The following is a 22,388-nucleotide window of genomic DNA, read 5'->3' as shown; positions in this document are numbered from 1 at the left end:
ACAAGCATCCTATTGTCAGAGCACAAACACGTGTGTCCACGCACACATGCCGACATGCCTTACACACTCACGCCCTGTGTTTACATCTGCTGGGAATGAAGCTATACCACAACCTCTATTCCTGGCAGTGAACCAAGACAAACTTGACTTCCCTTTTCTTGGATCGCTCTACCCTCCCAGACTTTTCTGACAAAAGAGGGGGAAAAAAAAAAAAAAAGCGAAAGGATGGATACCCAATGTACATACCTGACACAAAAGTATAAAACCACTGGTCCCGACTTTTTGGGGAAGTCGTGTTCCAAGACTCTTCGATCTAGTTGAAGCCAGTTTAAGTGTCCCCTGAGGAAAAGAGAGACCAGTGGGTTAGGGCTTTGGGTTTTGCCGGAGTTTCTTGGGATGAAGGTATATGTGCTGCAAAACATGCCGGACCACAGATAAACGTGGCCCTCTGCCTCACTCTTAAGTGCTCAGTATTTGCAGAACCCAAGGGAATTATCGGGGGAATACTGCGTCAGCGGGAGATAGTGCATGACAGTCAAAGTCGGGGGTTTGAGATCCCCAGTCCATTTCCTCAATGGCACTAGAATGAAAAGGCAATCATACTCTCTTTCTTGTCCTGAATTCCCTAACCACCACACTCCTGACTGCCTTTTCTCCTGAAGGCCTCCAAACACACTTCAGAAACATGTTAGCAATCTTCACAACATCTTGCTGGAAGCAGATGGGGTGCAAAGTGAATCAGAGACAGTTTCTTTAAAAATGAAGTGTACACCGACCATACCACCCAGCCACTCCACTCCTAGGTATTTACCCAAGAGAAATGAAAGCAGGCGTCCACGCAAAGACTTTTACACACAGATGTTCACTTTATTTGTAACAGCTCCAAACGTGAAACAACCCAAATTTTCACCAACGGGGGAATGGACCAATTATGATTGAGTTATAGAATGGAATACTACCCAGTGATAAAGACAATGAGCTATTAATACACACAGCAACAAAGATGAATCTCAAGATAATTATGCTGAACGAAAGAAGCCCGACAATAGAGAGTACAGACTGTATGATTCCATTTATAGAAACCTTTAGAAAGTACAAACTAATCTGCAGTGACAGAAAGCAGATTGGTGGTTGCCTGGGGGTGGGTGACAGGGGGGAATCACAGGGAGGACGAGGAAACTTTTGGTTGGGATGGAGATGTTCATTATCTTGGTGGTGGTGATGGTTTCATGGGTGTAGACGTATGTCAATACTTACGAAATTGTACACTTTATGTAGTTTATTGCATGTCAACTTTACCTATTAAAGCTATTTTAAAGTGAACCACAGAAATATCTGATGATATATAAATGGGGTCACTTCTGCATTTATTTCTTCCTTCCCTCCCTCTCTCCCTGCCTCCTTCCATAAATATTAATTGACCACCTTCTTCAAATAAGGGTCTGGAGATGTAGCAGTAAGTGAAATCAACACAGTCCCTATTCCCCTGATGCGTATATTCTTGTTAGGAGACAGACACTCAGCAACTATTCCCACAATTATGTAATTACTAATAGTATTAGGACGATGAGTTACGAGAACCTGTAAGAACCTGATCTAGTCCTGAGGTCTGAGAAGTACTGCTTGACGTCTGATTAAGATTTGAAGAATGACAAGAGGAAAGCAAAGAGGAAGGGGAAACCACTTTCCAAACAGCGGGGCCAGCATGTGCAAATGCCCTGAGGTGGGAAGAAATCTTGGTGTCATGAGAGTAGAAAGGGATGAGGCTGGAGAGTGGTGACCAAGGCCTTGGAGTCAAGTTGAGGAGGTTGGTCTTTGAAGAGCAAGGCAGGATCACAGAACAAGTAGGAGCAGAGCAATCTACCCTTGTCCTTTTCCTCTCCTCTCCTTCCCCAATCTCGGTCCATCATCCTGGAGGTCTCAGAGTCCTATAACCGCTTTGACTTAGTAAGCTCATGCCAAACAGACACAACTGCACAACATTTCCTCAGGGCCTGATGCTGAGTAACACTGATGTTTATAACGTAGATACCTGTGTGAAAGGCTGGCGCTTATTAAACAAAAGCTGTTGCATCACTGTATTAAAAACGTTTGCTCCTCTAAGCCTCCAAAAAATGAAAGCTAGAGAACACTCCAGAGGCTTCCATCTCCCTTTTGAGATGTCATTCAAACTGCACCTTTTGCACAAAAAAGCAAATCCTTTCTTCAATTAAGCCTACACCTGTGGCTCTAGGGGTGAGGATGAGAGCTGCTTTGGAAGAGTGTCCGCCTGAGGAACCTGGCCTCTTTCTCCAAGAATTTTCACCTAGACAAAAATTTTTTTCTATTAACTTTATGTTTCATGCTTGGTGACTCTTCTCTGAGTATAGTAAGGGTAAAAAAAAGAATGAAAAAAGAAGTTTTCTAAGCAAAACGACTGGACCAACATCTTCCAGAAAGGCGGGATAAATTCTCGTCCAATGGGACATGGGATCTGGAAACAGAAGGCCTGGAGGCCACTGTTGTCTCTGGTCACACCTGAATGCCGACAATGCCCCTCGGGGATCATGTTGTTTCAAACCTCTGCACCTTAGCTCATGCTGTTCCCTCTGCCTAAAATGCCTTTCCTCTCTTTCACAGCACAGCGAAGTCTGGCCCATCCTTCAAGACCCAGCTCTCCTATGTCTCCTCCAGAAATCCTTCCCCGACACCCCTTCCCTCACACCACACACCAGCCTGGGCTGTGCGTCCTCCTCTGGACTCACACGGCACCCATCCCAGGCACACCTCTGCTGCTGCACTTCCCGAAGTCTACGGAACTTACTCTGTGTACACACTTTTCCTCAACAGACTTTTTATATCTGAAAAGCACAGAGAGATCTATCCTATAAGGTGACAGCATGTGCATTTTTGATTAATTGGAAGGTAAGACAAACGACCTCATTATTGGGGAGTAATAAGCCATAGCCCCTGCTTTCCAGCCTCTGAAAATGTCCCAAATCTCCTAGGATTCTCTCTCTGTGCTCAGCCTCTTGCAAACACGCCATATGCACACTCACCCCAGGACTTTGATCATGCGGTTTCTCCTCATTGGAACAGTCTCTCCATCCTCTTTATCTGAATGATAGCCATTGTTCAAGGCTGAGTTCAAGTCTTACTTTTAGTGAAGTCTTCCTTGATTGCCTACGTCTGGGGTTTCTTTCAAACATCTCCAGAGCTTCTGGTTTGTGTCATCTGCAAGGCACTTAGCACTGCCTTGTGCAATTAGTTATTTAAAAAACATGACCTGTCTCTCCATCTAAGTTGTAAGTTTTCAACATTAAACAAACAAAAAAAATCATCCCCAGATCTTAGCACAGCAGTTGGCAAATACTACGGACTCGAAAGTACTTGCTCACTGATCGGATAACTACCTCCAAAAGCAGCTGATTTGTGCCCTGATCTTAATTTATAAAAGTGACTGAGTGACAACACAGAGAGGTCAATGCCACTGAAGGGAAAGTTTAATGTTCCTCACAGTTTCCTGGAAATGAGAGGCACCTACACCACGCAGGGCCATGAGGAGAAGCACCAGTGTTGGTCATAAGGCAGAAAGGAATATGGGGAAGACATAGGCCAGAGACTTTTTTAGGGTTTTTGTGGACAAGGCAGGGGGAACAGCTTAGGATTGGCTAGTCTGAACAATCCTGGTGGACCCTGAGGCATAAGAGCTGTCCCTGGTTCTCTGGTAACTGGCCCCCCGGGTGATTAAGGACAGGGAGAATGTTGGCTTGGGATGTGAGAGTTACATAAAGGAAGTGATTCAGAGTGTGGCCTCAGGGTCACAGGGGGGATGGAAACAACGTTGGCTGTTAGTTTGGCCCTGTAATGAATGAGGCCAAATAAATACAGAATATGCAAAAACTCGGAACAGAAATCCATTCAATGACCATGCAGATTTAAATTTTAATCTTTTGCCTGGCAATAATTCTTGATAAAGAGTCTGGCGAGATAACCTCTTAAGGATCCTCTCAAGAAAGACAGACTAGAATGGGGCACAGTGGTTTTCCTCTGGTCCCAAACTCAAGGAATAAGGAGGAACCGAGAGATGGAATGTTTTACCTGTGCTCTCAAGATCAGTCAATGGGCCAGGCTTGAGAAATCCTCACCCCACCCCAAGGGCACAGCATTTCTGACCACTCAGACCACTGGGGGTTTGACTTGGCTTCTGGGGGCCGTAATTCACTTGGTGGAGAACCTGAAAATGGGGACCTTTTGCTTGAAGAGACACAGACATGCACAGCACTTGGATACCGCTCTACTGGGTTTGCTCACTGCCCATCTTCTTCATCCACGTTATCAGAGGACAAATAGGTAGATGGAGCCCCCCTCCCTAGGTAATTTCATTCCCTACACTCAACTTTTTAAAACAACAGCACTCTAGGGACGAATTCCTTGGTTCCCAGCCATATATTAGTTTAGCACTGATCAAGCCATGAAATGACTAGAAAGTGAGAAAATGGTCAAAAAACAAGGAGGCCAGAACTCCCCCTAAAGCGAATAGTTGGCCTTGGAAGAAAAATGAATTTCCTTCCCCCATGTGCCCTACTTGGATTCCTCAACCCCAGTTCTGTGAGGGATGGCATCACACACACACACACACACACACACACACACACACAGAGGCAGGGTTCCAATATCTGCGGGGAGGTGGGCTTCCTGCACCTGGAGTCCCGGGACCCTCAGGTGGAAGGAAGTCACTCCTTCCATCTTATGTGCCTGTAAAAAAATCTCTCCACTGAAGGTGCTACAAAGGGAAGGACTGAGGGACCAGTGACCCACCCCAGGTCCCTCAGGATAACTGCCCAATATTTAGGCAAAAGCTAAGAGATGGATTAAAAACCCCAGTTCTGAGGCCACCACTTTCCAACTTGTTAAAATATTTTCTGCTGATTGCGTTGGGTTCAAAGTCACATTTCCTACACCCAACAGTATCAAGGATTCCTCGCTGTCTGGGATTTTTTTCTTTCATATGTAACACCTCACGTTCCTGACATCAGGTCTCTTCCTCAAACCTCTTTTTTCTTTTTTTTTTTTCCTTTAAGCTAGGGTGGGATGGGAAGCAAAGAGTAAAAGAAGCATTTTCTCTATACAGTTTAACTAAGAGATCCCCGATAGCTTGGATTTCATTATCTCATTGATTTTTCATTTGAGAATGCACATCAGTGCATTTGCCGATAACAAAGCAAAAAAAAAAAAACCAAAAAAAAAACAGTCCCAGCAGACCCTCAGGGTATTTTTGTTATTGCTTGACTGATAACTATCTTTAAAGCTGAGCGAGATAACACCCCCCATTTGGTTTATGGTGGCAATAGGTCAAACTGTTAGGTCAGTAATAAATATGCAGTTGCTTCGAGGCAACAGAAATTGGATGCATTTATTTAACAGATTGCTTTTAGCTTCTACATATAATACAGATAGATTTTTGGTCCAAGCATTGGCACCTTCAATAGAGATGGCCTTAAGGAGAGCTTTCTTCGCAGAAAGTCACTGGAGGGTGGAGGTGTGTGATAAGTCTATCTGAACCCATCACTTTTTGGACCCCAGGGTAGAATGAGACTCTGTACCTTCAGAGGTTTTTATTGTAGACAGCTGATTCGTATGGAATGAGTTTCCAAAGAAAGTCTAAACAAGAGATGAAATTCTTACAGATGTCACTGGATGGAGAGAGGGGGTGGGGAGTTCTTCAAAAGGAAGAAGATATTGCTCTTCAGTGTCTTTGAATCAGAAGTACGTGTGCTCAGCAAGGACAGCTCAGGGATACTGATTTAGCTAGAATCCCTCAAATAATGGCTTTCAAGTATTGATATGTTGAGTGTATGAGTGAGAGAGAGAGAGCCTGCAAGAGAGATGCACGCACACAGATAAAGGTAAGGAATGTACTGGCGAGCCCAGATGACTAAATCATGGGCTCTTTTGTCCATCTGAATTTATGCCTTTAATTTTTTATTATACGGAGGAATTGTTTGCTCCACTATGTCCTCTGAAGGCTATCCCAAATTTTCTTTTCTAGTACCTTCTACACTCTATCTTAATATTTACCTCCTAAACTAAAAATACAAGCTCTCCAAGGGGTCAAAGGCCAGTTACTTCTGTATCTCCAGGCTTAACAGTGGATGCTAAATAAACATTTGCTAAGAAGTGAATACATTGGCCTCAGATAAGCCCCACAGATCAATATTGCTGTTGGTGCCATGACTGCCCTCCACGTATAGACACCGCTCCTGCCTTAACTAAACCATCTCCATATTCGATGAGAATTCACCTCGTCCAGGATCCGAGTGCCCCCGTACCACTCGCTTTGGGAAGGAAAAGGTCAGGAGAAAGCCAGGATCACTAAGGTCCCCTCCGGTTGCCTCATTCTTTTTTACTTCGCTTAGCTGCACACAGGAAGAGTTCTGCTAAAGCCCCTTTCCAGTTACTGAACAGAAGTTTCTGTTGTTTTCCGCAGCATCTGAGGGTCTACGCAGGCCGCCTCCGAGGGGGTAACGAAGGCTGAATGCTGCGTTCCCAGAAGCAGCTATTACAACCGAGGCTGTAGCCACTGATTTTCTCCTTAGTCTCATGGTGCAGAGCATTTAATGAATGGAAATCCCAAACCTATTTCTAAATAAATGACATGCCCAGGGCTGCATCTTGTGGACGTTTCTTCTGCAATTGGAAAACTGCTTTTCTACTTTATTTTTTAAATTGTACATTAGCTTATGACTGGGAAATGCTCATCAACTAGACCCTTTCCAGATGTCTCAGTCAATGCCAGTCCTGGGATGCAGGACCCAAGAACACTGTAGGACAGCGGATTCTCCCCATTGTCCTGGCATTGGGTCTACGGATGTATTTCCAGTGTGTTGGGGGCATTTTGGACCTTAATTATCCAGATAAATCACACTCCCTAAACAGTACCTATCCACGACTCAATTAATTAAGACATAGTATGTTGCTAAAAAAAAAAAAGCCTTAATTGGTTCTTAAACTTAGATTCTGTCTTCAGAGTATCTGTGAACCCTCTAAAACTTAAGCACTAATTATTTTGTTTGTAAACATTTGTGGAGGTGAGGGAATGTAACTGAAATTTCACAGGGGTCTGTGATTAAATAAGAGGTTAAGAACTGCTCATTTTCTTAATTGGTAGGTGAAAATACATTCTAACTGTATGTGGCTTTGAAAATGTGCAATAATGGCTAACTGAGTTTCTTAACCTTTTCCCTCAACTTCCTAAGTACTTCTTAAAGTATTTTTACATGGATACTCATTTACAGCCTTTGATAAACAATCCTTAACATTTACAAGAAGAGATTCAAATTTAAATATTTTACATAATCATGACCTCAGCTTGGGGTGTGTTTGACAACTTCTGCTGAATAGTCTAAAAGTTGTTTAGTTATTGCTTTTGATGATGGGATTCTCTGTCAACAATTATTTTTTAATTTTAAAAATTAAAAACTTGGGTGTTACAGGTGTTTGCATATGTCAATATTATATAAGAACCTAAATGGGAAAAGAATTTGAAAAAGAATAGATATATCTATACATGTAAATGAATCACCTTGCTGTACACCTGAAACTAACACAACATTGTAAGTCAACTATAGTCCAATATAAAATTTAAAAAAAATTAAAAACTTGGGTGTTACAGGTGTTTGTCTATGTCTAAACTCCTTGAATTGCACACTTTAAATATGTATAGCTTAGTATGTCAATTACACCTCAATATAGTTTTTTGTAAAGACACCAAAACAGAGGAAATAAAAATTATGACTGAGACTAGATCATATAACCAAGAATAGGGCTTTATGGATTTAAATTGTACAATCAATCAGAACCATAAGTTCTGAAAAAAAAAAATCAACTTGGTTGTTGAAACAGCAGTGGAAATATTTTGAAAATAACATGTAAAAATAACTTTCCTTAAATGATGGACACCAATGTTTGATAAATGAAAATCTTGATTACTCTATTTGCACTCAAGGAAACATTAAATCTGAACTTCTGAGTTGGTTTGCAAACAGGTTTCCAGAGTCTGGAGTTGGGGAGAGTTTATAACTTTGCAGGTTCCCGGTATGTGTCTTGATGGGTCCCAAACATTCAAAGTTTGAGTGAACTCAGCTTCTCTTCCTGCATCTGGAGGGAGGGAGCAGAGGTAATTTACACCAACATTACCCTTTCTCTAGAACAGGGGTTTTCAAACTTGGCTGCATCTGAGAATCATTTGGGGAGCTTTCAAAAATCTTGATGCTCAGGCCACACTCAGACCAATTAAATCAGAATTTCTGAGGGTAGGGCCCAGGCACCGGCATTTTATAAGGTGTCCTAGGTGACTTCGATGTGGAGTCAAGGTCGAGGATCATGTCTGTAGCAAAACATTAATAATTATTTTAAGATCAAATTTATACTAGGCTCTTACTTGGCCTCAGAATGTTTTAAAGACCACCAAAATGTCATTGTGTGCATGTATCACCACAATTCAGATATTCACAGATAATCATCTACAGACACACCTCAGAGATATTGGGGGTTTGCTTCCAGACCACCGAAATAAAGTGAATGTCGCAATAAAGTGACTCACGCTAATTTTTTGGTCTCCTAGTGCACATAAAAGTTATGTTTACACTATCCTGTAGTCTATTAAGTGTGCAATAGCATTATGTCTAAAAAAACAAGGTACATACCTTAATTAAATATACTTTATGGCTAGAAAGCGCTAACTATCATCTGAGCCTTCCGTAAGTTGTAATCTTTTTGCAAAAGTGACACCAAAGATCACTGATCACAGAAAACCATAACAAATACAGTAATAATGAAAAAGTTTGAAGTATTGTGAGAATTACCAAAACGTGACACAGAGACACGAAATGAGCAAATGATGTTAGAAAAATGGCACCAACAGACTTGCTCGATGCAGGTTTGCCACACGCCTTCAATTTGTAAAAAACACAGTATCTGTGAAGTACAATAAAGGAAAGCATAATAAAATGAGGTATGCCTGTATATATCTTTTTATTTGTGCAGAATTATTAAAAATAAAAGGGGCTAAATGCACTTGAATCCAGGAATAGAAAAAGACATTCATGGGAAACTGATGAAATTTGAATAAAGTCTGTAGTTCAGTTATTAATATAGTACCAATGTTAATTTCTTAGTTTTGATAATTATCACATGGTGTGTAGGATATTAACATTAGGGGAAACTGGGTGAGGGGTATAGGAGAACTCTCTGTACTATCTTTGTTCTGTAAATCTAATTATTTCAAAATTAAAAGTTTTAAAAATTGAATTAAGAAAAAGAAGGCGGAGCTAGTATTAATCCCACACAATTGTTGATTAACTAACAATAGGAAACATCTCTGGGCACTGAGTCTTGCATTGTGGCCTTGGACACACTATTAATGAATACAACTTAGGGGTGAGGACACCCCTACTTAGAGAATCTTGCAATTTTGTCTATATTCTGCTCTATATTTCTTTTCTCCAGGCCTGTCCAGAGCCTACAAAATGTCATCAACAGCAGTTCATATTGAAAGACTCACTGACCTAGGACACATATGGCCTACGTGTCATATATTCTACTATTAGGAATGATAACACTGCTGGGAATACCTAACACTGGTGCAGTATTTTATAGTTTATAGCACTTTCTAAGTTAGTCTTGTTTTGATTTGCATTAGGAAAAAAGGCAAATGCATGGAGTACACCATGGGTCGCAATAAAGGATGAAAGTTCCATGCATTTTATTATAAAATATGCAGCATAGCACCTGCAGAAATCACACGCGCACGCACACACACACACACACAACACAATACACATGCACAATTTGAAAACACAGTTATTAAATGATCTTGTGTTAGTGTCTAGTGGTGCCCAGTGTCAGGGCTGGGGGGCGGGGCCGCAGGGCAAGCCTAGTGGTTACTGCCCTGTGATCACCACCCTAGACCAAGCCTCCCCCCACCCCAGGCACTGTTCCGTGGTGACAGCTTTCATTCATTCCTTTCCCAGCAGGAAAAGGAGAAAAGGTCCGATGACCAAAGAGGCCACCAGCCAATGCCTTTGGCCCCAGGTGTTGTCAGCCCATGACTGACTACGTCCTGAGTCACGGCCATCCCGTCTCCTCTTTGTTCTGTCTCCTCATCCTAGTCCCTTGGAGGCCCGGTTCCTGATTTCCTCGGGGTCCCTGACACTCACCATTTCCCGGTGAGTCAGGCCCATCTGCCACCTCTTTTCCAGGAACCGTCTGCCAGCTGCAAAGCCCTGTCCGCTGATCTCGGCTGGCCGCCTGCCACTCCTACAGTCCCCAGAGGAACGCCCCCGCCCAGGCTCGGGGTGAAGAGGTTGGTGGTGGCCACTCTTCCCCTGGATGGTGCCAGAAGATGGCTCATATCCTCCCCATCACCGCCCCACAGAGGGCCCTCCAGCTGCCAGTTCCACCAGGCCAGAGGGAGGGACCCTCCCCTCCAGCCTGGACTCTCTCTCTCTGCCCTCCACCCCCGACACACACAAGCCTTCCCTGCCGGCCCAGGGAACCAGAAGCACCAAGAAAGACCCGGAGCACACAGGCTCCATTCGATGGGACAGGCGGACGGTGCTGTGTGGTTTTCCTGCTTGCGTCTCTCCCGGGAGAAGAGCCACTTTCTCCCTGACGTTCACGTCCTTCTGGCTGGTGCCATCAGGGCTGTGGTCTAAAACCTTCAGCAAGCGGACTTCTTGCTCCTTGGCCCAGGACAACAAGCTCATTCTCTGACTCTTGTTTACTCAAAAGCGAAGTCTAATTGGGACTCCTCTCGAGTTCACTGGCTCTCTTAGAAGAGGAAACGTACTTGGGAAATGTGAACAATGTGATGCATTGAAACTGTGGTTTCTTTCTAATTAGTGAAAAACCGTCTGAGTGGCGATCGAGGGGGTTTACAGTGATTCTCAGGAGAAAGGGTAGAAAACATCTGCGTTTGTGGAAGTAGTTATTCTCGACGCGTGTTTGTCTTAAAGCACGTTTTCAAATTTCTCTGCCAGCTCCTTCCCATCCCAGCCCTCCGGTTCACAGACCCGGTTACTGGATCCCACCCGCAGGCACAGAGAACCTTCTAGACCAGAAGCAACCACTCCTGCCTTCCTTCTGGCTCCGTTCCCTGAGGCTCCAGGGCCAGGGCGTAACCTGTTCCTTCCAGCTTTCTTTTTTTTTTAAATTTAATTTGTTTTTGGCTGCACCACGTGGCATGCGGGATCTTAGTTCCCTGACCAGGGATTGAACCAGCGCCCCCTGCAGTGGAAGCACGGAGTCTTAACCGCTGGACCCTGGCTTTCTTGAGGCAGGTGTGACTCTGCTCCCAACGCTGCTCCCCAATCACATCGCCACCTGAAAGGTTGCTAATTTAGAGGGTGATGACCTGTCCAGTTTGCCCACGACAGTACCGATTTACACCCCCTTTTACTCACAGGGTCCCGATTTAGATCATAAATGCTACGGCCACCCCGTCCACGTGCAGCTCCCGGAGGGTCCTCATGCAGATACACCTGGTCATCTCTCCTACTGACCAACGGGGATGCCCCCTGCCCTTGCTCTGAGCCCATGCTGCCTTGATGGTTCCATCTGATTGATGGGGCATAGCCTCCCTGAGCTGTCTTGTCCAGCCGCTAACCGAAGCCTGATCTGTTAGTATTGTAGCAAGTCACCTCTGTAACTCTGAGGATTTGGAGGAGTGTATGTGCATGCGTGTGTATGTGTACACACAGAGGAAAGAAAACTGTGAAACACTTGCTTAGAACAGCTTATTTTTATCCAGGAATCTGTGCAGGTGTTCACTGCAGTCTTTTGCGAACAGTTTATTAAGAAGGAAATTGAAATTTTAGTAAAGATATTCCTTCCTTGTGTTGCAAAACACCGCTGTATAGAGCCAAACGGTAAGATCACTGAACGCAAATGTACTTTTCAACAGATGAACAATCTGAATTTTCGAATTTTATATTCTATTTCAGCGTTGACAGTGAAACTGCACATATACTTTTCATATTGAATTTATCATTGCATTGACTTCCTGTTATTGTTATTCCAACACTGGAGAGAAATGTTTCATTTCCAGAAGTTTTCATTTAACTCTAATAGAAAACAAACCCAGACAAATCCACTTTTTTAAAAATAAACATTTCGGTTCTGAACACGTACCGGCTTGATTATAAGAACTGGTTTACCTCATAATTTCATAATATGAGCATCACCCTAATTATATCCTTTGGCCGTTCCAGGCATGATCACAAGGCCTTTGAAATTCAGATGATGAACTTGGACTGACCCTGAACCACAAGACCCAAGTGGCCTGCAGCTGCCTTCACCGTGGACAGCTGAGCTGGTACGACTTCAGGTTCTGTATTTTCCCTTCAGGTTCTCCAAGCACATGGGGCACTTACGTCTCATCTGTGAAGGCGATTCCAAAGTATTCCTTCTCCTTCAGATTGAAGTGAGATGCCACGAGGTCAAGCAGCTCCTTGGCCAAAAGCTTGGGCTGGAGGGAGAACAAAATGGAAAAAGGGTAAGTGATGAGAGATTAGTCTTCCTAAAACATGCAATCTCAGGTTTACCTAATTTTTTGGAAGGAATGTCCCAAAGCTCAAGAACATCCATACAAATGATTTTTATAAAACCCAAAGGAGTAGACAATGAGGACAGGGCCATCAATGGACTGAGACCTTGTTTCCTGGTAGTTTCTTCTATCAGCAAATGGTACTTGCTCACCAACACAGCTGTCAAACCCTGTGGCTTCCTTCCCCACACAGGAGAACATTTTACAGTGAATTGACAGGAAGATGTCTTCTTAAAAATATATATGTACACATATATATGTAGTAAATATATGTTATGACATATATCAAATATATATTGTATAACATATGTTATATAATACTATAATATATTAATACTATAATTACTATGTTGTAGAATATGATTATATATATATTTCAAATGCACTTATATAGTATTTGCTACGTGCCAGGCCCTGTTCTAAGCACTTTACAAACACCAGCTTCTTTAACCCTCATCACAACCCTGTGAGATGGTTCTATTATTAACTCCATTGTATGGGGAGGAAACAGGTGCCCAGAGATTGAGCATCTCTGTGTAAGTGCTGGGGCTGTGATTTGAGTCCTGGCTCCAGAGACTGCCCTCGACCACTCTATATGCTCCCATAATTTAAAATCCAAACAACAGAAGTACCTCCCTGCAAGAAATGTTAACATTAAGGCCAAAGGGCCTTGGGAATAGTATTTAAGAATAAACTGAAACTTTGCCTTTCCAAAGGAGAACAGTTTTACCCAAGAATGTTTTTTTTTTTTTTTAATAAATTTATTTATTTATTTATTTTTGGCTACATTGGGTCTTCGTTGCTGTGCACGGGCTCCCTCCATTTGCGGCGAGCGGGGGCTACTCTTTGTTGTGCATGTGTTCTCATTGCGGTGGCTTCTCTCATTGTGGAGCACAGGCTCTAGGGTCATGAGCTTCAGTAGTTGCAGCATGCGGGCTCAGTAGCTGTGGCACACGGGCTCAGTAGTTGTGGCTTGCGGCTCTAGAGCGCAGCCTCGGTAGTTGTGGCGCACAGGCTTAGTAGCTCCACGGCATGTGGGATCATCCCGGACCAGGGCTCAAACCCATGTCCCCTGCACTGGCAGGCAGACTCCCAACCACTGCGCCACCAGGGAAGTCCCCCCAAGAATGTTTTTATCATGAACTCTTTCCTAAAATTTTCTGCCAATCCAAAGGAGTGTGCCGGAGCCTTAGATGTGAAATCACTGTGGCTGTTTGTATTGTCAATACATCAATCACTCTGGTCTATCACTGTTGAGATGACCACAGACCACCAGGCTCAGAGGTCAGGGAGGAGGGAAACGCTGATGCGCTGATGATGGAGACACGGGGCCAAAAGGGAACAGTTATTTCTAAATTGCCTCCCAGTTCAGGTATTTGTGATGCACTGCCTTTACAATGACTGTTCTGTTCCACGCATACTCCAAGCTCAGAGCAGAAACAGATTCGAGAAGAGAAAATGTGTGTGTGTGTGTACATGTGTGTGCACTGATGCACATTAGGATACCCTTCCTGCGTATATTTCCTGTTCTGGTCGTTACTCTGTTGCTTTTCTCTATTAAGAGGGTGGATAAGACAATAAATCAAGAGTTATATGACAGTTTTAGAACTACCATATGATCCAGCAATTCCATTTCTGGGTATTTATCTGAAAGAAATAAAAACACTAACTTGGGGGCTTCCCTGGTGGCGCAGTGGTTAAGAATCCGCCTGCCAATGTAGGGGACACGGGTTCGAGCCCTGGTCTGGGAAGATCCTACGTGCCGCGGAGCAACTAAGCGCGTGTGCCACAACTACTGAGCCTGTGCTCTAGAGCCCACGAGCCACAACTACTGAAGTCCGTGCACCTAGAGCCCGTGCTCCGCAACAAGAGAAGCCACAGCAATGAGAAGCACACGCACCACAAGGGAGAGTAGCCCCCGCTCGCCGCAACTAGAGAAAGCCCGCGCAGAGCAACAAAGACCCAATGCAGCCAAAAATAAAATAAATAAAATACATAAATTAAAAGAAAAACAAACACTAACTCGAAAAGAAGTGCACCCTCATACTCACTGCAGCACTGTTTACAAAAGTCTAGACATGGAAGCAATCTAAGTGTCCATCAATGGATGAATGGATAAAGAAAATGTGGTATACATACACAATGGAATATTATTCAGCCATAAAAAAGAAGGAAATCTTATCATTCACAACAACATGGATAGACCTTGAGTGTACTTTGCTAAGTGAAATAAGTCAGACAGAGAAAGACAAACACTGTATGGTCTTACTTATACGTGGAATCTAAAAAATAAAATTAAAAAATACCTCATAGATACAGAGAACAAACTGGTGGTTGCCAGAGGAGGGGGTAGGGGTGGGTGAAATGGGTGAAGGTGGCAAAAAAAAAAAAAGAGAGAGAGTTACATCACAGTTTAGTTTCTTATTTCACTTTTTTTTGGTGCCACTATGGACTATACTGTGTCCCCTCCTCCCAAATTCATGTGTTGAAGACTTAACCTCCAGTGTGATGGTATTTGGAGGGTGAGGCCTTTGAGGGGTAATTAGGGTTAGATGAGGTCATGCGGGCAGGCCCTCATGATGGGATTAGTGCCCTTATAAGAAGAGATCCCAGAGAGCTTGCTTGCTCTTTCTCTCCACCAGGTGAGGACACAGTGAGAAGGCTGCCATCTGCAAGTCAGGAAGAGAGCCCTCATAGAGCCCGACCAGGCTGGCACCCAGACCTCGAACTTGCAGCCTCCAGAACTGTGAGAAAATCAGTGTCTTCTTTTTTTTTTTTTTGGTTGCACTGTGCAGCACGTGGGATCTTGGTTCCCTGACCAGAGACTGAACCCATACCCCCTGCAGAGGAAGCATGGAGTCCTAAACACTGGACAGCCAGGGAAGTCCCCCAAATCAGTGTCTTTTGTTTAAGCCCCCCAGTCTGTGGTATTTTGTAATGGCAGCCCAGGCAGACTAAGACAGGTGTACTTCCTTTTAATTCAACAAACATTTACTGTCTAATATGTATAGGGCACTAGCCAATCCTACAGGAGATACAAAAATGCACAGCACATAGTACTTGTCAATAGGACCTTAAACTTTCATCAGGGCATAGAGTAAGAGCTAGGGTTCATTTTAAAAAGCCAAAGCAGATGGTTCCCTCTTTGCTGCCTCATCCTGAGCTCCCAGGATGGCAGCCTCCGGGCCTCAATCACCATCAATTTACCAACGAAAACTGCCAGAAATGATGGGAGTGGGTTTGAAGCGAGGGCAGAGCTTCCTCCCCCTAGAAGACATGAATAAATCAACAGGAAAATCCATCTTGATAAATCAATGTCATCTAATATTCTATACTACCATTCACACTAAAATGTGAAAAAGTGAAAAAGTAACCGTTAGGGAATTCAAGACTGTATGTAAGACCCTCCTTCATAAATACCACAGGGGAAGGCAGGAGAATAATCGTGGCACATCTCAGAGCATCACTGATAAATGGCAAAGTATCAATCCAAGGTGAGGGGGCTCTTGAAGCCTCAGACTGTGTTTGCTATGGGATGCTGCAGGTCATGTTGCTGGCATCACCTCCATCCCCATAAGGTGCCTGGCTGCCCAGATACAACGCATTTAATGTAGAGGTTGTGACCAAACGTAAGGTAACATGGCTGATTTTTACACTGTGATGTACTGTAACTTATCCATCCAAATGTCTGCGTTCCTTTCACAGCAGTCACAGCATTTCTATAATCTGCTATTTCTTTAAACATTTTGATAATCTTTGGGGTTTGCCTTTGAAGCTTGTATCACATGTATAAAAGCATCCTCACTGGTGATAAGTCTTCTTGTACTCAGAATGGACTTGATTTTTTTCACAAGTCACGTGAAGTCAAGTCTGGTGAATGGTGACAGAGGTGGCGGAGGTGAGGAGCACATTGGATCAAGTTGGTTTTATAAAATGAGGTATGACTATAAAGTCATTATTTGTGGGCTCTTAGGGGTGATGGTGAGGTTTCCAGCCTAAACTTGGAAATGACAGAATAAGATTTCCTTCTCTTTGAGAGTTAAACTTGAAAGACAACATCCCAGTGGAATTGACCAGTGATACATACATTTACCCAGAAAGAGAAAAGAATTGTTGTTAGGGTCGGAATAATAGTATATCTATAACATGACTAAATATAGTAATTGTTCCATAGAAGGGGCTGGGTGAATGACCGGTGTGTGTGGGGTGGCGGATGGAGGGGAGTCTGGGAAAAGGAAACGAGCTGGGGAAACAAATGCAGTCTTAGCCAATAGGCCTTAAATATTTGAGTCCCAGCGGTAAGGCTTCTTCTCTGGCAGACATGGAGGCATGAGGAGGCATGACCTTAGCCAGTCATTTGAAACACTCAAATTACCTATTTAACTCCCCTTCCTCCAATCTCATAGCTTCCAAAGAACTTATTGAGGTGTGATTGCCCTGTCCTACATACGCTGCTGAGCAGTCTCCTACATGACTGCATTATCTTCTAAACTAAGAGACTGTCATTCCCCTGCCAGTGATGATGCTGAGACTTGGCGACATCAGGCAGGCTGTCTCACAGCAAAGCCAGGCTTCCAACTGAAGTCAGACTGGCCTCACAGGTCACATGTACTACCCTTCTGCCACCCCACTTCTACTGACTCTACCTCCTGGGTGAGAGGTCAAGGATCATGAGCCCTGAGGGCCCTATCTGGGTGAGGGTTATATTGCTCACTTGAAACCAGAACACTGACATTTTCTACATCAATACTGATTTATACATCAGGTACTTTGAACTTGGTTAATGTGAGTCTTCCCCCGAGGATGAACAATCGGGTTTCTGCACTGCAGAGCTAGGGGACTGACTTGACATGCTGAAAAATTCACCAGAATAATGGATGGCACCTTAGGAGCCTTGTTGACACTGACTTTTGGTTTCTCCATGGTGACACATCCCTATGATTTAGCCTGTCACCGCAATCCTTTTTTACATTGGAATTTCTACAGTAAAAAACCAAATTTTCTTGGGGACGCATACACTGAACGCAGCTAAAAGGAACTGAGCAATAGCAGCATCCCTCAAATAAACTTTATCATCTCAGCCTAACTCTTTTCAAGGATAGGATCCGTTTGGATGCATATCTTTGGTCAAAAAATTAAAAAAGGTGGGCTTGCCTGGTGGCGTAGTGGTTGGGAATCCGCCTGCCGATTCAGGGGACACGGGTTCGAGCCCTGGTCTGGGAGGATCCCACATGCCGCGGAGCAGCTGGGCCCGTGAGCAACAACTACTGAGCCTGCGCTCTAGAGCCTGCGAGCCACAACTACTGAGCCCGTGTGCCACAACTACTGAAGCCCGCGTGCCTGGAGCCCAGGCTCTGCAACAAGAGAAGCCACTGCAATAAGAAGCCCGTAAACTGCAATGAAGAGTGGCCCCCGCTCTCCACAACTACAGAAAGCCCGCACACAGCAACGAAGACCCAACACAGACAAAAATAAATAAATAAATTTATAAAAAAATAAAATAAAATAAACAAATAAAAAAAATAAAAAAAGGTTAGTCCCATTACTTCATACAACAGTAATTATAGATCCTAAGCACCACCCTCAATAAAGAAAAGCCTACATTAATTACCCACAATATATACATGGGGAAATAAAGGCATTGAAGGGGGAGGTAACAGATGCCAGAAGATGTTGAGGTTAGAACTCCTGAATCTCAAGTCCCATTAAAAGGCACACTCTTTCTTCCGCTGTCATGGTGACTGGCAATGCCCCAGCAAGTAGCTGCTCCATCAATGACAGAGAGCTCTCCCATCCCCCTGATGGACGTGTAGCATGAGTGAGAAATAAACCTCGTTGTTAAGTAACCTTGACATTGGCGGTTGTTTGTCATCACAGCATAACCTAATCTATCCTGATTGGTTCAGGCACCAAAACTTTAATTCCCTGTATGGTAGGTTTAAAACCATTTAAGGCATCAGCCTGTGATTTCCTGATCTTGCAAACTAAGACAATATCCCACCTTGACGCGATGGTGATTAATGAACTACATTTCTTAAACTCATTTGGCGAACGTTGCTGGGTAGAAAGCTTTATGCTGTTATGTACTTTGAAGGGATGTTTACAGAATCTGCTGATTACAATCTGCTGATTACAATCTGCCAATTACTTTGTTGTAAACATTTGCGGAGCTTTGCAGGATCGGGCTGGGAGTGAGGGCAGAAAGGCAGCCTGTAGCCCAGTCAAGTTCTACAGGACAAACCGGGCCGGGGCCTCAGTGCCGATGTGAGCAAGGCAAGCCCTGCGCGTCTTGGGTTAGAAACAGCCTGTGCTGGGTCATTGGTGCCATCCTGGCCCTCCGAGGTCACGACGGAGATCAGCTAGGTGGTTTGTGACCACCTAGAGGGGTGGGATAGGGAGGGTGGGAGGGAGGGAGACGCAAGAGGGAGGAGATATGGGGATGTATGTATATGTACAGCTGATTCACTTTGTTATAAAGTAGAAACTAACAAACCATTGTAAAGCAATTATACTCCAATAAAGACGTTAAAAAAAAAAAAAAAGACTGACTTTCTCTCAGCCTGTAATGAACTTTGTTCACTCAACAGCTTTTCTTATTTTCTTTTTCTATCTCAGATTCTTTTTCCACTGTGTCCTTCTAAGCTTTTATTCCTCCTTATATCTGACAAATAGAATCTCTTTATAAACGTCTGACTCTACCACACAGATCTAAGTTCCCAAGGGCTCTGAACTGTTCCAGTGGGAAGCCGTGCACATACCAGCATGTACAGGGTTCTGGAACGGGCCCCGTCTATGCTGCCTTCCGAGGTGGGACATGATTGGATTGTGATGATCAAAAGAACACTTTGCACGAATGTATGGCTGTACAGTGCTCTGGGCACATCCCTTCGCCGATGACCCTTCTAGTGAACTCGTGAGCTGTCCAGGCAGGCTGGGGAGAGCCATCAGCTGACCAGGTGGTACCCAAGCTCCTCTCCAGTTTCCCACAGAATATTTTTATTATCACTCACATATTCTACTTTCCACTTAACATGGATCCATCCCACAGAGATGCTCTTGGACAAACTGTATAACTTCTCAGAGTCTCAGCGTTCCCCTCTATAAAGTGATAAACTTATTATTAAATTTAGTTTCTTCCTTCTCCAAAACCTTCCCAACCTTCTCAAGGGTCTAGTCACTCATTCTAAAAAACTTTGCAACCATTCTGGATCCCCCCTGGATCTCTTAAATCTGTCAGTTAACATAGCCATCTTTCTTATATAATCTCTGGCAAGTCACTGGAGCTCTCTGTACCTCAGTTTCCTCGGCTGCAAAATGGGGATGAGGACCACGCCACATCACAGGGCTGCTATGAGGATTTAATGAATTAATATTGACCTGCATAAGGTGCTTAGAGCAAGTGTCTGGCACAAAGCGAATGTTCTATGTGTTCATTATTATTTCAGACCCTCATTATCTCACCTATGAATTATTATAATAATCTCCTAAATGGTATCAAGTTATATATGTCAGTCTGATATTTAAGGCCACTCTTTGAATCTAGTTCCTATCCAACCTCACTTTTGCCCGATTCCCTCCAAAAGTACTCATTTTTGTCCAATCTATTTGTATCAGAGTGAAGAAAACACCAATCTCGTTTCTATTTCCAAAACTTTGCCCACAACATCCTCTCCCCGCCCATCTGAATTTCATCTTGCTCAAGGCCCACTTCTTCCAGGAAGGCGTCCCTGATCATCCTACCTCCAAACAGTCTCTTTCTCCTCTGAACTCCTATAGCATTTACCACAGGGACTTGGTTCACGCTTGGCACGCATGCTCTTGTGTTGTGATAAATTTATTTTAATTAAAACATTTTTACAAGTATGGTAAAACACACAACATAAAATTGACCATCTTAAGCACTTTTAAGTACACAGTTCAGTATTGTTAAGTATATTCACATTGTTGTGCAACCAATCTCTAGAATATTTCCTCTTGCAAAATAGAAACTCTGTACCCATTAAACAACAACTCCCCATTCCCCTTCCCTCCAGCCCCTGGCAACCACCATTCTGCTTTTTTTTCCCTATGAATTTGACTATTCCAGGTACCTCATCTAAGTGCAATTATACAGTGTTTGTCTTTTTGTGACTGGCTTATTTCATTTAGCATAACATCCTCACGGTTCATTCACATTGTAGCAGGTGTCAGAATTTCCTTCCTTTTTAGGGCTGAGTAATATTCCACTGTGTGGATAAACCACATTTTGTTTATTTATTGATCCATCAATGGACACCTGGGTTGCTTTCCTGTTTTGGCTTTTGTGAATAATGCTGCTATGAATGTGGTGAATTTTTGTGACATGACTTGCTGTGTCCTGTAATGGGCTGAATGGTTGCCCCCAAAAAGTTCTGTCCACATCCTAAATGCTGGAGCCTGTGAACATGACCTCCCATTACAAAAATGTGATTATGATCTTTGAGAGGAAAAGCGTCTCCTGCACTATCCAGGTGGACCTCAAGTGCAATCACATGGATCCTTCTAAGAGAGAGACTGGGGGAGTTTTGACAGAGACAGACACACACTAGAGGACCGTGTGAAGACAGAGGCAGAGATGGGAGCGATGAAGCTGCATGTCAGGGAAGGCTGGCAACCACCAGAAACCAGAAGAGGCTAAGAATGGATTTTCCCCTCAAGCTTCCAGAGGAAGCTTGGCTCTGCTGACAGCTTGATTTTGACTTCTGCCTTCCAGAACTGTGAGAGAATATGTTTCTGTTATTTTAAGCCCCCAAGTTTGTGGTGATTTGTCACGGCAGCCTCAGGAAACGAATACACACCCTCAGGCAGAAGCCCCGCAGTGCCTGGCAGGTCCTAATAGCAGGAAACCCCAAATCTGCTGGTTGTTTGAGACATAAAATGGGATCTCAGCAGAAAGCCCTTTACTAGTATTTGCACTTTCTCTTTATAATGCCATTGACTTTCTGGGCAAGGAAGCCACATACGCAAGTCCAGGTGGAGGAGCCTTTGTATCAGAACTGACCCTGGGTCAGTCACTGGCAGCGTGGGCTTCAACTCAGTGACTTCTCCCCTCAAGCCCTTTCTTGTCATCCGCCACTCCCTTGGGGGCAGCTCACAGATTCAAAATCAATGGAATGGCCACTTCTGAATTGCATTAAAAAAAATTAAAACATCACACGGCTCCCATCTGTGGTCTGGGAGGAATCACGGCCCAAAGACTGACCCTCTCACCTCTCCCTCCTCCCCAAGGCTGATCTGGACAATTCGCTTCTGGCTGCAGGGCCCACAGGGACCGCCAGGCTGCCGGGGACAGCTCCGCAGCTGGGCCACACCCTCCTGCTCCAATGGCACCGCCAGCCCCATCCCAGGAAAGGGTGATTCCCGGGCCCCGGAGGAGTGGCCGCGTCAGTGGAGGTGGCAGAGAGTCCAGTGCTGAGAGCGGGGAAGAAAGCGTGGTCAGCGTGCCCTTTCTCTCCAACCTTTCTGAAAACCGAGAGGGAGAGAGGGGGGTGAAGGGGGGCAGCTCGGAATCAACGATGCCTGAGCCTGCGGCCTCTTAGAAGCCCTGCCTGTTATTGTGTTTCCCAGAGCAGCTGGGAGCCTGGCTCCCGCCCTCCCTTCCCCCCTCCCCCTCCCCCTCCCCCTGGGGGCTCCGCATTAAGCAGCCGAGCGCTCATTGGCTGTTCGTTCGTCCTGGGGAGGGGGCGCCGGTGATCGAGAGAAAGCGTGAGGTCATCGCGCACACAGACGCGGGTCTGGCCGCGCTCCCCCTCCCCGTCACCCGCTTGACGCTCCGGCTGATTAG

The 22,388-nt window shown here is 44.3% G+C and overlaps 1 protein-coding gene and 1 long non-coding RNA gene across 10 annotated transcripts in view; one reads left to right on the top strand and one right to left on the bottom strand.

The window, feature by feature from the left end:
- The window catches only part of FRMD4A (FERM domain containing 4A), a 468,321-nt gene that overhangs the window by 133,056 nt on the left and 312,877 nt on the right, over positions 1-22,388 (bottom strand). For all 9 annotated transcript variants that reach the window (XR_005018889.1, XR_005018890.1, XR_005018891.1 and 6 more), the window contains exons 3-4: positions 12,414-12,508; positions 247-339 (exon numbers count right to left, since the gene is read on the bottom strand). Coding sequence is in view for 6 of the 9 variants with exons in the window: in XM_036844689.1 (XP_036700584.1) it covers positions 247-339; positions 12,414-12,508 (188 nt within the window). In the remaining 3 variants the exon portion in view is untranslated. The remainder of the gene's footprint in view (positions 1-246; positions 340-12,413; positions 12,509-22,388) is intronic.
- LOC118891082 lies at positions 12,458-17,756 on the top strand. Its single transcript, XR_005018894.1, has 4 exons — positions 12,458-12,535; positions 15,229-15,332; positions 16,441-16,524; positions 17,352-17,756. It is a non-coding gene; the product is annotated as an uncharacterized LOC118891082 (long non-coding RNA).

Source organism: Balaenoptera musculus, chromosome 2, assembly GCF_009873245.2.
Source record: "Balaenoptera musculus isolate JJ_BM4_2016_0621 chromosome 2, mBalMus1.pri.v3, whole genome shotgun sequence".
Classification (NCBI taxonomy): domain Eukaryota; kingdom Metazoa; phylum Chordata; class Mammalia; order Artiodactyla; family Balaenopteridae; genus Balaenoptera; species Balaenoptera musculus.
The sequence above is the reverse complement of the archived record's forward strand: the minus strand, read 5'-3'. Positions and strand labels throughout refer to the sequence as shown.